Source organism: Cyanistes caeruleus, chromosome 2 (assembly GCF_971803275.1).
Source record: "Cyanistes caeruleus chromosome 2, bCyaCae1.hap1.1, whole genome shotgun sequence".
NCBI classification, from domain to species: domain Eukaryota; kingdom Metazoa; phylum Chordata; class Aves; order Passeriformes; family Paridae; genus Cyanistes; species Cyanistes caeruleus.
Window position 1 is genome coordinate 77276573 of NC_141702.1, and position 12166 is coordinate 77288738.

Consider the following 12166-nt stretch of genomic DNA (forward strand, 5'->3'; position numbering starts at 1 on the left):
GTGAGGACAAAAGCATAAGCAAGAGTGTCACTGGGAGGGAAGGAGCTGGCATCTTTGTGGGCAGACAAAAAAAGGGAAAAGGATTCTGGAGTCTGAGGTCACACTTGAGGTTGGGGACACACAGGAGCAGAGACAGGAGCTGAAGCACCACACTATAGGTGACTTTCTAGGGACAGGAAGCAGGAGCTCTGGATCTTACCCCAGTGTAGGAAAATGTGTAGCTCTGGGCTGGGAGAGGAGGAACCTCTTGAGCCCAACTTAGGAATGGACATAGATCAATCCCTGGCAGTCTACCTGGATTTCCCAGCTGCTTCTGGTGCTGGATAATGGCAATCCCTGCAGTAGCAGTAACCACAGCAACCCCAATCATCTGCAAGCGGATGTCCAGCCAATCCATCACTGTGTTGCTGGCAAAGAGGCAGCGCTGGTTCTGCTCCAGACGCAGCTGATTCTCCAACTCAAACCTATCAGGCACACAACAGAGGTCTGCACCACTCAAATTCCCCTCCTTCTGTCGCAAGACCAAGGGCATTCCAGCCACCCTATAACCAGCCCCACATGAGAAAGGCCTTGGGCCTATAAAGCCAAAGCTCTGTCCTTCTGGGTGCTCATGCTTTCTGCTCACCTCTTTGTTGCCCGCATGGCTCTGATAGTGCTCAGTCCCGAAAGGGTCTCTGAGAAGTGGGTGTAAATGGGAGACAGGGTGACACTGTGGAGGCGCTTGAGCTCCCGGGATGTGAATCGGTAATAGCGCTGAATGAAGAAGTAGACTACAGCCAGGGGGAGCAAGACCAGACCAATCCAAGGGAGGCCATAGGTCATTATCACCAGCATGCCCAAGAGCCCATAGATGTTGGCTAGGAAGATGTTGAGGATAAATGGCAGGCTGTCATCCACACAGTACAAGTCTGAGGAGAAGCGGTTCAGGATCCGGCCTGTTGGTGTGGTGTCAAAGAAGGTGACTGTGGCCTGGCAATAAGGGAACAAGACAGTCAGAGCCAGGCAGCTGCAGTGAGATCCAACCACAAAACAGCGTGCAGGAGAGCAGCACCAAGGGGAGCAGATAAGGCCATAACTCAGTGGCCGCCACAACTTCCTTACCTCAGCCTCCAAAGCCAGCATCCACTAGCAGCCAAACAACTCATGTTGTTTGCATGGCAAAAGGAAGCACTCCCTCTGTATCGAATGGCTGACAGCTACTGAGAAAGCAGGTACTCAGACACCATGATGGCCCAATAGTAGCAAGGCAAATCCAGCCTCTAATCCAAACTTCCAATCCCTAACTTCCAATCCCTTAATACTAACTCTAGCTTGAGGACCCAAGGATTCCAAAAACATAAAGTTAGTTAACAGATACCTGCCAGCGTTGCCCTAGATCTTGCTTAATAACTCCTTCCAATCTTATCTAAACCTGAACTCACCATCCTGTAAAAGATACTTTGATTTGACTGGCCCACATCTTGGCTGTAACATCTAAGCCTAATGAGTAAACAGATGTAGGTGTGAGCCATAAATCATCCCTCTATGGAATGAACAGGACACATTTTGAACCCCAGCTCATTGGCCCCTTGTGCTGGCTGTGGTGCAGCCCTTTTTGAGTGCAGTCCTATCACCCAATACCAACAGAAACCTTAATCTATCTCCTACACCCTTACTCCCAGCTATGAGAAGAATGTCAGCTTGCAGGAGCCCCAGCCTGCTCTGGACTTTGTGCCCAATACCTTTAGAACCCTTTGGAGCAGTCGGTTGTGAATGACAGCAGCAGCACGGAGAGTGCCATAAGCAAAGAGGAAAGCCCGAATAATGGTGAAGAGGGAGTTGGCCCCTGCAATGCTCCCATAAACTATCAGGTAGAAATTCACATCCACAGAGCCATTGGGAGGGGCTGGGGTCTTGTCCAGATCTTGAATGGGGGAACTGGAAAAAAGGAGGAAAATTATGAATCTGCCAACATCCTCTTGTCAGTAAACTCACAGACAGGGCATGAGAACCCAAGAGCATACTCCAGGGGAAATCAGGATATTTTAGCCTGATACTCCTGTTACACCCCTTTGGCATCTTGGGACAATACTCTGATTATTATGCAGCTAGGGGTCTTCCCTAAGCCCTAGACAGAGAAGTCTTTTGGGCATGTCATCAGGTCAGGGATTTTGATTCTCTTTGTCAAACCAGCCACACACGTCCTCTGAAGTGAAGTGGTCAGTTTATCCATCCCCACTCTCCAGTATCTTCACAGGAAATGCAATTAAGGGTATTTCCAGCTTCCTTTGGCACCACTGGATCATATTCACTTACACAAGCCCAGCAGTGGAGAAGAGAAGCAGCTCTGGGGAAGGCAGGGAAGCTGAGCAGGCCATCACAGAGGTATTTGATGTCCGGGATATGCTGGAGATCCAGTATGACAGCCACCAGTCCGAGATATTTCTGGATGCTACAGAGAAAGACAGACTACATACAGAGAAATTCTGCATTTGAATCAGCAAATATGAAGCAGACAAGCTGCAGGGGAAGCTGCTGGAAACAACTTTTCCATAGTCTTGCTGCCCAGTGTAGTCTTCTCCCGTTAGTAGTAGAGCAGGAGCAAGGGAACAGCTTTGAGCTGCATCAGCAACAGAGCACTGCTGCAGAGGTGCAGTAATGCAAATGCAGCAGCGAGATGCCAGGAACAGCTCCCACATGTGCCTCTTCCTTCTTTGAGCCACTTTAATTTGGGGAAGAGAAAAGTGGTCTACCTGCTACAGGTAGAGAGTGTTTAAAGGTGTCTCTCCTTCTGGACTCCATGCAACCAGGGAATGAGACAAGAGGAGTGACTAAAGAGAGATGTGCTGCTGGGTGGGTAACTGCCTCACCTTGCATCAGAAACAGTGAGAAGAGGATTGATATTGCCAAGCAGCTGCCCATTGCCATCCAATAGGCCTTGTACACCTGAAAAGCTACTGCCCCTTCTTTCTTCTCTTCCTCCTTGTGAATGAGATTATAGTTTTGGGTTGGTTCTTCTGCCTCTGTTGTTATGGCCTCCTCCTGTCCCTGTTCATTAGGGGCTGTGGGAATGGATGCAAAAGCAAAGGTCAGTGCCATGTTTAATTCTTCTTGCAGCTGTTCTTAACTGTGAACAAGTTAAGAACAAGTGCAAGTCTAATCTATGAGGGACACTTTTTTCCCTCCTCTCTCCTCTTTCAAGACAGGTGCACCAACTCTGGCAGTTCTTCATCCAAAACTGGACTACAAGTGGAACAGATTCAAATACTGCTCCAGACCAATACCCAATGATATGTGGGCCTCCTGTCCTTCTGTGCATACACCACCCATATATCTGCCTCAGCAGAGCAAGATGGTGGGAGTTCTGCTCTAAGACCAGCAGTCATCAGGTACGTGTTCTGTCTGGAAGGTCAGCTGTGCTGCCCCAGCTACCCTTAAGCTCATCAGGAACAGACCTTTATCCTTATGCCCCTTGTCTGTATCCTTGAACCTGGGGAAGGCTTCAACAAGCGGCAGGATATCAGCTGGTGTTCCTGCAAAGAGAGACATGCAAATTCTTCAGCATCTGTGAGGAACAGGTGACAACTCTCCACCTTCCCATGGTCTCTTATCCTGAAATGACCCAGTTTTGTTCTCTCATAACATTCCCTACATTATACAGCAACTGTACCCTTGAAGGCTCCGCTCCGTTCAACCTGTTACATCCTTCTGCCTCATCAGCTCCCCACATCTAGGGCTGTCCTGTTTTATCTGTACGTCTGCACATTCTCTTCCACCCCATCTCTGCCAACACGCAGTGCTCTCAGTGTCCTCTTTTTTTGCTGGGTTCCCCACTAGTAAATCCTAACATTTTCAAGCCATTCCAAGACACGGGCACAAGTGAATGCCTAAGAAGACAGACAGTGTACCTGTCTTAACTATCCTGCCATTGTCCATCAGCAACAAGGCATCGGCCTTCTCCAAAAACTCGGTCCTGTGAGTGCAAAGGACCCTGGTCTTATGTTTGAGAACTCCAAAAATGCATTTCTGCATAATATGGTTGGCTACATCTGCATCAACAGCAGCCAGGGGATCATCAAGGAGGTAAAGGTCCTTCTCCTGGGAGGGGAACAAAAGAAAAAAGGATACAGCTGCTGGCCCTCTGGAGCAGGCAGTGCTGTAGAGAAAAGTCCAAGTGTCTCCATGTGGAAGCACCTTTAGGCTAGCACAATGTGCTTTAAAGACATGCTGCCACAGCTCACTGTACAGCTGAGTTCTTACAGCCTCTCTGTATTTGACTTGGCATGATCTGCCACACAGTTACTTCTTTGTTATTTACCTGGTAAATGGCTCTGGCAAGGGCTATTCGAGCCTTCTGTCCGCCACTGAGTGTCACACCATTTTCACCCACCTCTGTCTGGTCACCTGCTGGTAAAATCTGAAATATTCAAGAAAGTAATTTAGAAAGGGACAGGAAACTGCTGCAGACACAAAACCAGGACACAGGGGCCCCCCTCCACTCTCTGGCAGTAATTTCTAAGGCTGACACCTCACCAACAATTAAACAATGCAACGGTCTATACACCAGTTCTACAGACAACTGGCAAGCTTTATTTAGGCAACAAAAATCTCTTACACTCCAGAATAGGGTGGTCACATCTGAACTACCCACTGAGAGCAACTTCTGGCCTAAGGTAATTGCACACAGTAATTTTCAGTGAGAACAAGAGCTGTGCCTGCATCAAAATTATGTCAGGGTCCTTCCAAACAGTGTAGCAGTAAAAACTACCAAATTTCAGTACCTGAAAATAAGTCTCCTTTTGGTTTGGTAGCATAGCTGTATTCTACTAAGTCTCAAATAAAAATCTTGCCTTTTCAGAGTATTCATAGCTCTGGCCAAAACAAACAGGAGCTGCTAAAGCTTGGCACTTCAGAAAATCAGGTATCAACTTGTAAACTGGAAGAAGGCTAGCTTCCTACCATATATACAGCCAGGTTTACTGGCTAATACAGCCAGTAATTCAAATTTAGAATATATGTCAGGAGCACTAACTTAGCCCTTCCAAATCCCAAAGAAGTTACTTCTGATCCCCCCCCAACTCCCAAAAAACCCATCAGCTGCTGATAGGTTCTGCCTGAAAAACCCAACAGTCATCAGTTCTGCAAGGACAACTCCCTTCTCCGGGATGAAAAGCTTTTGGCTCAGCAGCAGCAGAAACCACCCAAAGTGCTACAAGAGTGACCCCACACCTTAAAGAAGTATGGGCACACCAGGAATGGTGTGGGCTTGGTAATCAAAGCAGCACTGTGGGATGGGACATTGGAAAAGCAGTCTACACCCTGAAGAAATAAAGACTGATCCCAGTGAAGCTCAGGATGGATGCAAAAGCCCACCAAGAAAGCCCAGGCGGGTTTACAGTCTAGACACTCACATTTAGGTCCTCAGAGAGGGCACAGGCCTCCAGCACCTCCTCGTACAGCCTGGCATCATATTCCCGCCCGAAAAGGATGTTTTCGCGGACAGTGGTAAACTGTATCCAAGGCTCCTGCGTGGCCAGACCAAATCCTTGCTCCAGGTCACAAACATACATTCGTCCACCTTGTCTGCAAGCACAACAGAAGTGGTTATAAAGGGCAGCAAAGGAAAATTGCTGGCGGATCAAAATTACCTATGGGCTGGCATAGCACTGGACAGTCCCCACCTGCTGTGGCATGGAGGGATCAAGCAGGGAAAAGTCTTTAGGCTACTTACTTAATGAGCTCTCCAGTAATGGCTGCAAGAAGAGAGCTTTTGCCAGAGCCAACCTTCCCAACAACCCCCAGGAGCATTCCCTGCAAAAGAAAAAGATGCAACCTGATGTGCTACTACATGGTAGTTTGTCCAGATTTCTTGAGCCACATAGAGCCTGTAAGGAAGCTGGTTGCTAGGACCATCTCAGACATTCAACAGCACAGCTGGGTATAGCTGTCAGGTAAACCAGACTCTTGATAGGACAGGACACAGATTTGCAAGGAGTGTTAATTCTAGAGCCCTGCTCTGTTCCCTGTCCTGTTGTCTCCTGCAGCAGCAGTAGAAAGCAGAGAGACCTATCTCCTGTCTATAAGCCATGGATGTTCTCTAGCACCTTTCAGCTTTGAGATGTAATATGTGTCCTCTGCCTCCTGACCAAGAGAAGATTTTGATGCACAGCTTCTAAACTGAGGAAAACATGCCACCTCTGCTCCATTATTTCTAGTTTCCAGTATTTTTTCTCTAGTGCCACTTTTCTGTATTACCTCCCATGTCCTTGCTCACCTTCCTCAATGACAGGTTCTCAATGTGCAGTTGCAGAGTGCCTGTGGATGAGGGCTGCCTGGTGCTTTCCTCCTCAGCTGGCACCCACGAGAAGGCTGCGCATCGTATCTCCATGGCAGTAGCAGTATCTGAAGGGCTATCTACAAGTGAAAAGCAGCACGGCAAAGCACTGGTATAAGACCAGAAAATTAAAGCGTCACAAATACCATCAGCTTCGTTGTTCTCAAATGCAGAAACCACGGATGAGGCACCGCATGATGCCCCCGACTCAACCACAGAATGAGACTCTTGTCTACTGACTTGCCCTTAAACTTATACACCCCTTCTTCCAACTCTCCTGTCTCCAGCCCACACCAGACACACATGGCTGTCCAGGAGACACTGTAAGGATATAACCTTAATAACCTGGTTTTATTATTGCTGAAGGTAAAGGAATGACCAGGGAGCTGGCCAAATGCAATGAAAGAAGGCAAGGGAGCTAATATGGCTCAGGAAAGGGGCTACCACTCAAGCCTTTCTGCTAGGTGAAGCCAAGTTTGTTGATAGCTTCAGTGTCAGAAGAGATTTGGTCAGAGGACAGAGCTACTTGTTCTACTGGGAGACTAATGACAAGCCATGGGTTATGGCTGGTAAAGTGGAATGCTATAGCCTTGTCTCTTGCTTTCCACAGAAATTAAGAGAAGTTAATGTATCTACTCTGCCTCTACCCAACTGAACATCTTGAATCACAGGGTAACAGCCAGCTTCCCTCCAGTACTGCCCCTGGGCCTTGCACCTCAGCTCTCTGCTCTGAATGTCAGATTTTTTAACCATTACCTGGGGCATAATAAGCTTCCAGGTCCTGGTCCACGAGTTCAAAGAATTGCTGGATTCGATCCAGGGAAACCTTGGCCTCCAAGATTGCATTCAACACCCATGGGAAGCTGTTGAGGGGTAGAATAAGCATCCCAACAAGGGCCAGTGCTGTGAACACCTGTATGAGTAAGCAAATAGCCATGAGCTGGAGCCAGTATCTCCCTTGTATCCTCCAAACAGCTTCACCAGTGAGAGCCTGAAGAGCTGTGGAGAGACATGGGTTGGGTTTATTTCCCAGAGAAGGTTCCTCAGGACTGCAGTTCCACTGTAGACTGCACAAGACAAGTTTGGAGCAATCCCTACTACCTACTCACCTTTGTGGCAGTGAGCTGGTGACCCAACAGGACATAGGCGACGAAGATGGCGATGGAGACAACAACAGGCAGTGCTGCCCACATGTACACACACAAAGCATCCAGGTAACTGACGGCCCGTAACTTCTGCAGCTCTTTAGCCCGGCAGGCATTTATCCTGCTGCTGAAGTGCTTCTCCCAGGCGTAAAACTTGATCACACGAATGCCACATAGGAACTCTGTCATTAGCTGCAGGCAACAAGGAAAAGAACATCAAGCAAACGGTGCCCAGGCAGACTGGGCTGTGCCTGGGTGTGCAGCTGTCTCCTGCTAAGGGTCAGGCTAGAGATATCAGGAACCACTTATTGCTAACAAAGACATAAACTTAAGTAGCAACTAATGGAGCACTATTGTACTCATCCATCCCACCAGCTTCTTCAGCCACCCATGCTGTGCACAACTAAGGAAAAGGCAAAATATTACACTACTTTCTAAGTGAAAGATGAACAACACAGGTGAATGGATGTGTGGAATGGCTAGCTCCAGCCTGGATACTATTTATCAGTGCCTTGAGATAATACCTGACTCCCAGGCCTGGTGCTGCCCTGACACAGTTAGTCTGTATCCAGAGCCTGGTTGATTAGTTTCCAGAACTCTGGTGTCCCTGCAGGATGCAGTCCCCTAATTTCTGCTTTCACGTCAGCATATGTAGAGCAAGCTGACTGTATCCCTGCCCAATATTAAAGAAAACTAACAAAAGATACTTTATTCAGCAATCCAGTCTCACAACAGTTGGAGAAAGTTTGGCATCATCAGATATGACTCTGGTAGATGCACCTTCTGTTGGGAAAAGAAATATATTTAAAGCTGCCAACAGTTCTGACAGGGAGTTGACTTACGTTTCATGCTTCCAAAGCATGAGTGAAACTGCTGTCCCCTCAAGTTAGAGAAACAATGCTAAAAGGTGCGAATCAAATGTCTGACCATGTGGTGAGGAGAGATGGCACTGCAAATACGAGAAAAGCAGAGGAAAAGATGACTGAGAGTGCCAAGCCTGGAGCCATATAAAATTACATCCATGATCATTGCTTTGTCCAGACTGCAAGCCACTTTAACACTGATGGCATCACTGGAGCAATAGGATGGATGCATATCTAGAGGAAGCCATCAGGACTCTTAGCTTAACTACCACACATAGAAAATAAACTTGCAAGGAAACCTAAATTAGTCCAGGGGACAAGACAAGCATTAAAGGTTCATGATCTTATGGGTGAAACTACATCAACCTGAAACACTTTTGACCAAAGTGTGTGTGTGTGCCCCTTCTGGCATTTTTCTCAACAGCTGCTGTGATTCAATTCATCTGCCTTGGATCATGACTAGTGGCGAAGAAGCCAACATTCTGGGACAAATAGGGGAAAAATACAATCTCAGAGAGATGCCTCTGCCCCTCACCTTGACTCGTGTGTCCTTGTGTTTCAGCATCCTCTTGTTGTTCAGCATGATGCGGTTCGCTATGATCTTGTTGATGGGCACGAGCAGCAGTGCCAGGGCCACGCCTGCCAGAAAGGCTACCCCCACTTGCTGGTAGAGGAGGTAGAGGGTAATGGCAAGCTGGACAGGCAGGCTCCACAACTCGTGGAAGCTGAGGCAGAAGTTGACCAACCTATTGGTGTCCGTGCTCATGAAGTTGACAATTTCCCCCACAGTGAAGTGGGCAAGGCTGGTGCTGCTGACACGCAGAGCCTTGCGGTAGATGGCGGAGATGACTGCGGCCCGCACCATCAGCATCATCTTCTTCGTCTCATAGCTGAACTGGTTCCGCAAGAGAGCGCCCAGGAAGGAGCCAGCAAAGAGCCCAAGGGCATAAAGAACCCCGTGGCTCAGGGGCTCCTGCCGTGACTCCATGAAGTTCACCAGCAAGTTCAGAAGCAGAGGGCCTGAAAAACCCAGCAGACTGGCAGCCAGCTTGAGAACTCCAAGGGTGTAGAAACGAAGCCCAAAGGCTGCATGAAGGACTGACAAGAGGCACACAGCTTCCTGGGCATGGTGTGGGCTGTCTGGAGCATCACTACTCCCATCATCTCCAGCAATGATTGGGCTGGTAAGAGACACTGTCTCCTCCTCTGCTTGGTGAAGAGCTGCCTTCTTCTGCCAGCAAGAGTAGAACCGGTCACAGACCCTGGCAGCCTGGAGCTGGTGAGGAAGCATATAGACATCCTGCGGCTGGTTCAGCTTCTGCTGGTAGCCACGCTTCATAAGAGGGTTCATCCAGGTGTAAAAGAACCGTGAGAGCCAGCTCTCGCCATCTTCTGCCACTCTCTGCTGGTCAGGCACTGGGACCCCTGGCCCTGAGATGGGCTGGTCTTGTTGCCAGGACTGATTGATGGAGAGGAAGTCTTGCCTGCCAGCAGTGGGGAAGAGGTAACTGGCCACATAGGCAAGCAGAGAGGCCAGCTGCAGACAGAGGATGGCGAACCTGGAAGAGGCACCGGGGTGGGCAGGGGACCAAGCTGTCCCACTCTGGCAGTACCACACCAGTGTGATGATGAAGGAAGGTAGGGGTAAGAGAGTGAGGAGAGCCAGGGCTGCAGGGCCCCTGGAAAAGCCGTGAATGGACCTGCAGAGCATGAGAAGAGCGAAGCCATGCACCAGCCATGTCAGGGCAGCAGTGCCATTGGCCAGCACTTCCAGGTACACAGGGCCCAGCTCCTGCTGGGAAACAGTGGCTGGGATGGTATCAGCAAAGAATAGGCCAACAAGTATGAAGGAAGCAGCTATTCTCCATCCCCAGCTTGGCCTGCAAGGCACACCGGAGCCAGACCTTGAGGAGGAAAGAGCAGTGAAATAAATTACAATTGAAATTCCACTAGCTCTCAGTCAGTAGTGTCCTTTCTTCCTCTCCTCTTCCCCATATTTATACATCTACTCCTACTTAACCTTCAGGATACACCTCCCTAGGTATGTAACTTTTTCTGACTGTAGGCATTGCTAAACTACATCAGGTCAATATAGCCCACTCTTTGGTCAATACCAGAGATTAAATACTGCCTAAGAAAAGCATTTCTTCATAGAAATTTGTTTGCAAACGATGATATTTTGTGGTCAAATTAGACTCCAATCCTTGAGGATTAACAGCAAAAAAAAAAAGTGTGTTTAACTTTTTTAACAGAAATTTTGGATGATGAAATTCTCTGTGTCACATCACTGATCCTTGATTTCTTTGTCTGTTGGATAGTTTTTCTAGAAACATTTTTATCACTGTTAGTTTCAGTGATGCTGTGCTTGTAAAGTCTATCATTTATTACCCATCAAAATACTTCATTATCACTGGATTCTTTGTGGCCTTTCAGTATCAGTCAATGTTGTCATGTTTATGAATTTCGGAAGAGGATAAACAGAAAAACAATTTTGCATTCTCTGAACTCCTTATTGCCTTATATACATCTTCTATGCCACCTCTGATTTATATCCTCTCCCAAAATACTCCCAGTTTCCCCAGCCTTCATTCACTGAAAAAGCTTTTAATTACTTTCTGTGATGTTATGCCCACAATCCCCTCTATTTTTTCTGGATTCCTTTCTGTACACTGAATTAAGACGGATGCTGACAAATATCATAGCATTATAGTATTGTGTCCTTCCTTAATTACATATTCAGCACATGATGGGGAGATATAATTTCTAGCCTTTCCACCCCACCTCCAGTCCTGCATAACAATCAAGAGCCAGACAAGTCAGTTGTCATACCTCGGAGTGCCAAGGAAGCAGGCACTGACCACTGCGAGGATCACATGAGGAATCACATTTAATGTCAGCTGGTTGAAGCAATGGCCAACGCTGCCACGAACCCACACAGGGAATGGATCTTCTGGGCTGGTCCCACACAAACCAGCCAGGATGTTCTCCATCCTTTGCTGGTAATTCAGTGTGAGAGACAGCCTGTCCTAGGGTAAAGAAAAAGCAGCATGAGGTAAAAAATGCTAAGAACTACAGCCGCAGTCCAAGATGGAGTGATGAGTAATTAACAAAACTAGAAGTAACTTCCCGGGTCATAGTCCAAGCCCAACTATTGTTCACTCACTAGCATATAATGTACTTCATAAAATGATCAAGCTCCAGCTTAAAATAAATGATGTTGTTTATTCCCTTAAATCACCCCAGGACTGCTATGCCCTGTGAATTTGCAGCTTTCTTATTTTCAGGTTGTTTTTTTTTTTTTTTTCCCATGACAAGTTTATCCTCTCTAAGTAGTATAAGGAAGTATTTTCCTTCCTATGGATCGGTATGAAAAATATTTTGAGCTGCTTAAACAATAACCTATTCATTGCATGGCCATGCTGGCGACACTTCCCACGGCGGTAGTCCTTAGGGCAGCGTGTCACATGAAACACCCCCTAGACGGCAGGGGAGGACGCTGCTGCCCATCCTGAGAAGCGGCGCTACCTCTAAGCTACAGACGACTGGCGAACCGGCCCCCTGCGTGTGCGGCCCCGCGGACAGCGGCACACCTGGGAAGGCCTCGGCTTTGCAGCGATTTCTGCTCGCTCCAGCCCGTCCCATCTCCAGCCTGGAGCCGGCTGAGCTCGGCAGGCAGGCGGGGGCACTGCAGCGCCGCGGCTGCGAGCCGGCACAGCGACCTCCGGCACAGGCCCGGCCCGGCCCCGGGAGCTCCCGGCCGCGCCGGGGGCGGCCGCTGTCGCTGCTGCGGGCCTGGAGCCGCGGCCCCGCCGCCGCCTCCCCTGGCGGCCCGGAGGACGCGCTGC

The 12166-nt window shown here is 48.4% G+C and overlaps 1 protein-coding gene across 19 annotated transcripts in view; it reads right to left on the reverse strand.

The window, feature by feature from the left end:
• Positions 1-12166, reverse strand: part of ABCC10 (ATP binding cassette subfamily C member 10) — a 31076-nt gene that overhangs the window by 13327 nt on the left and 5583 nt on the right. For 4 of the 19 annotated variants that reach the window (XR_015283500.1, XR_015283501.1, XR_015283499.1 and 1 more), the window contains exons 1-16: positions 11912-12139; positions 11151-11347; positions 8857-10225; positions 7423-7650; positions 7070-7226; positions 6254-6393; positions 5711-5790; positions 5391-5562; positions 4298-4396; positions 3888-4077; positions 3435-3512; positions 2850-3041; positions 2296-2431; positions 1722-1917; positions 626-969; positions 295-464 (exon numbers count right to left, since the gene is read on the reverse strand). Coding sequence is in view for 7 of the 19 variants with exons in the window: in XM_086878020.1 (XP_086734146.1) it covers positions 295-464; positions 626-969; positions 1722-1917; positions 2296-2431; positions 2850-3041; positions 3435-3512; positions 3888-4077; positions 4298-4396; positions 5391-5562; positions 5711-5790; positions 6254-6393; positions 7070-7226; positions 7423-7650; positions 8857-10225; positions 11151-11342; positions 11721-11728 (3751 nt within the window). In the remaining 12 variants the exon portion in view is untranslated. Of the gene's footprint in view, positions 1-294; positions 465-625; positions 970-1721; positions 1918-2295; positions 2432-2849; positions 3042-3434; positions 3513-3887; positions 4078-4297; positions 4397-5390; positions 5563-5710; positions 5791-6253; positions 6394-7069; positions 7227-7422; positions 7651-8856; positions 10226-11150; positions 11348-11720; positions 12141-12166 lie in introns of those variants that run through there. The other 15 variants (XR_015283506.1, XR_015283504.1, XR_015283502.1 and 12 more) reach the window with 9 other exon arrangements.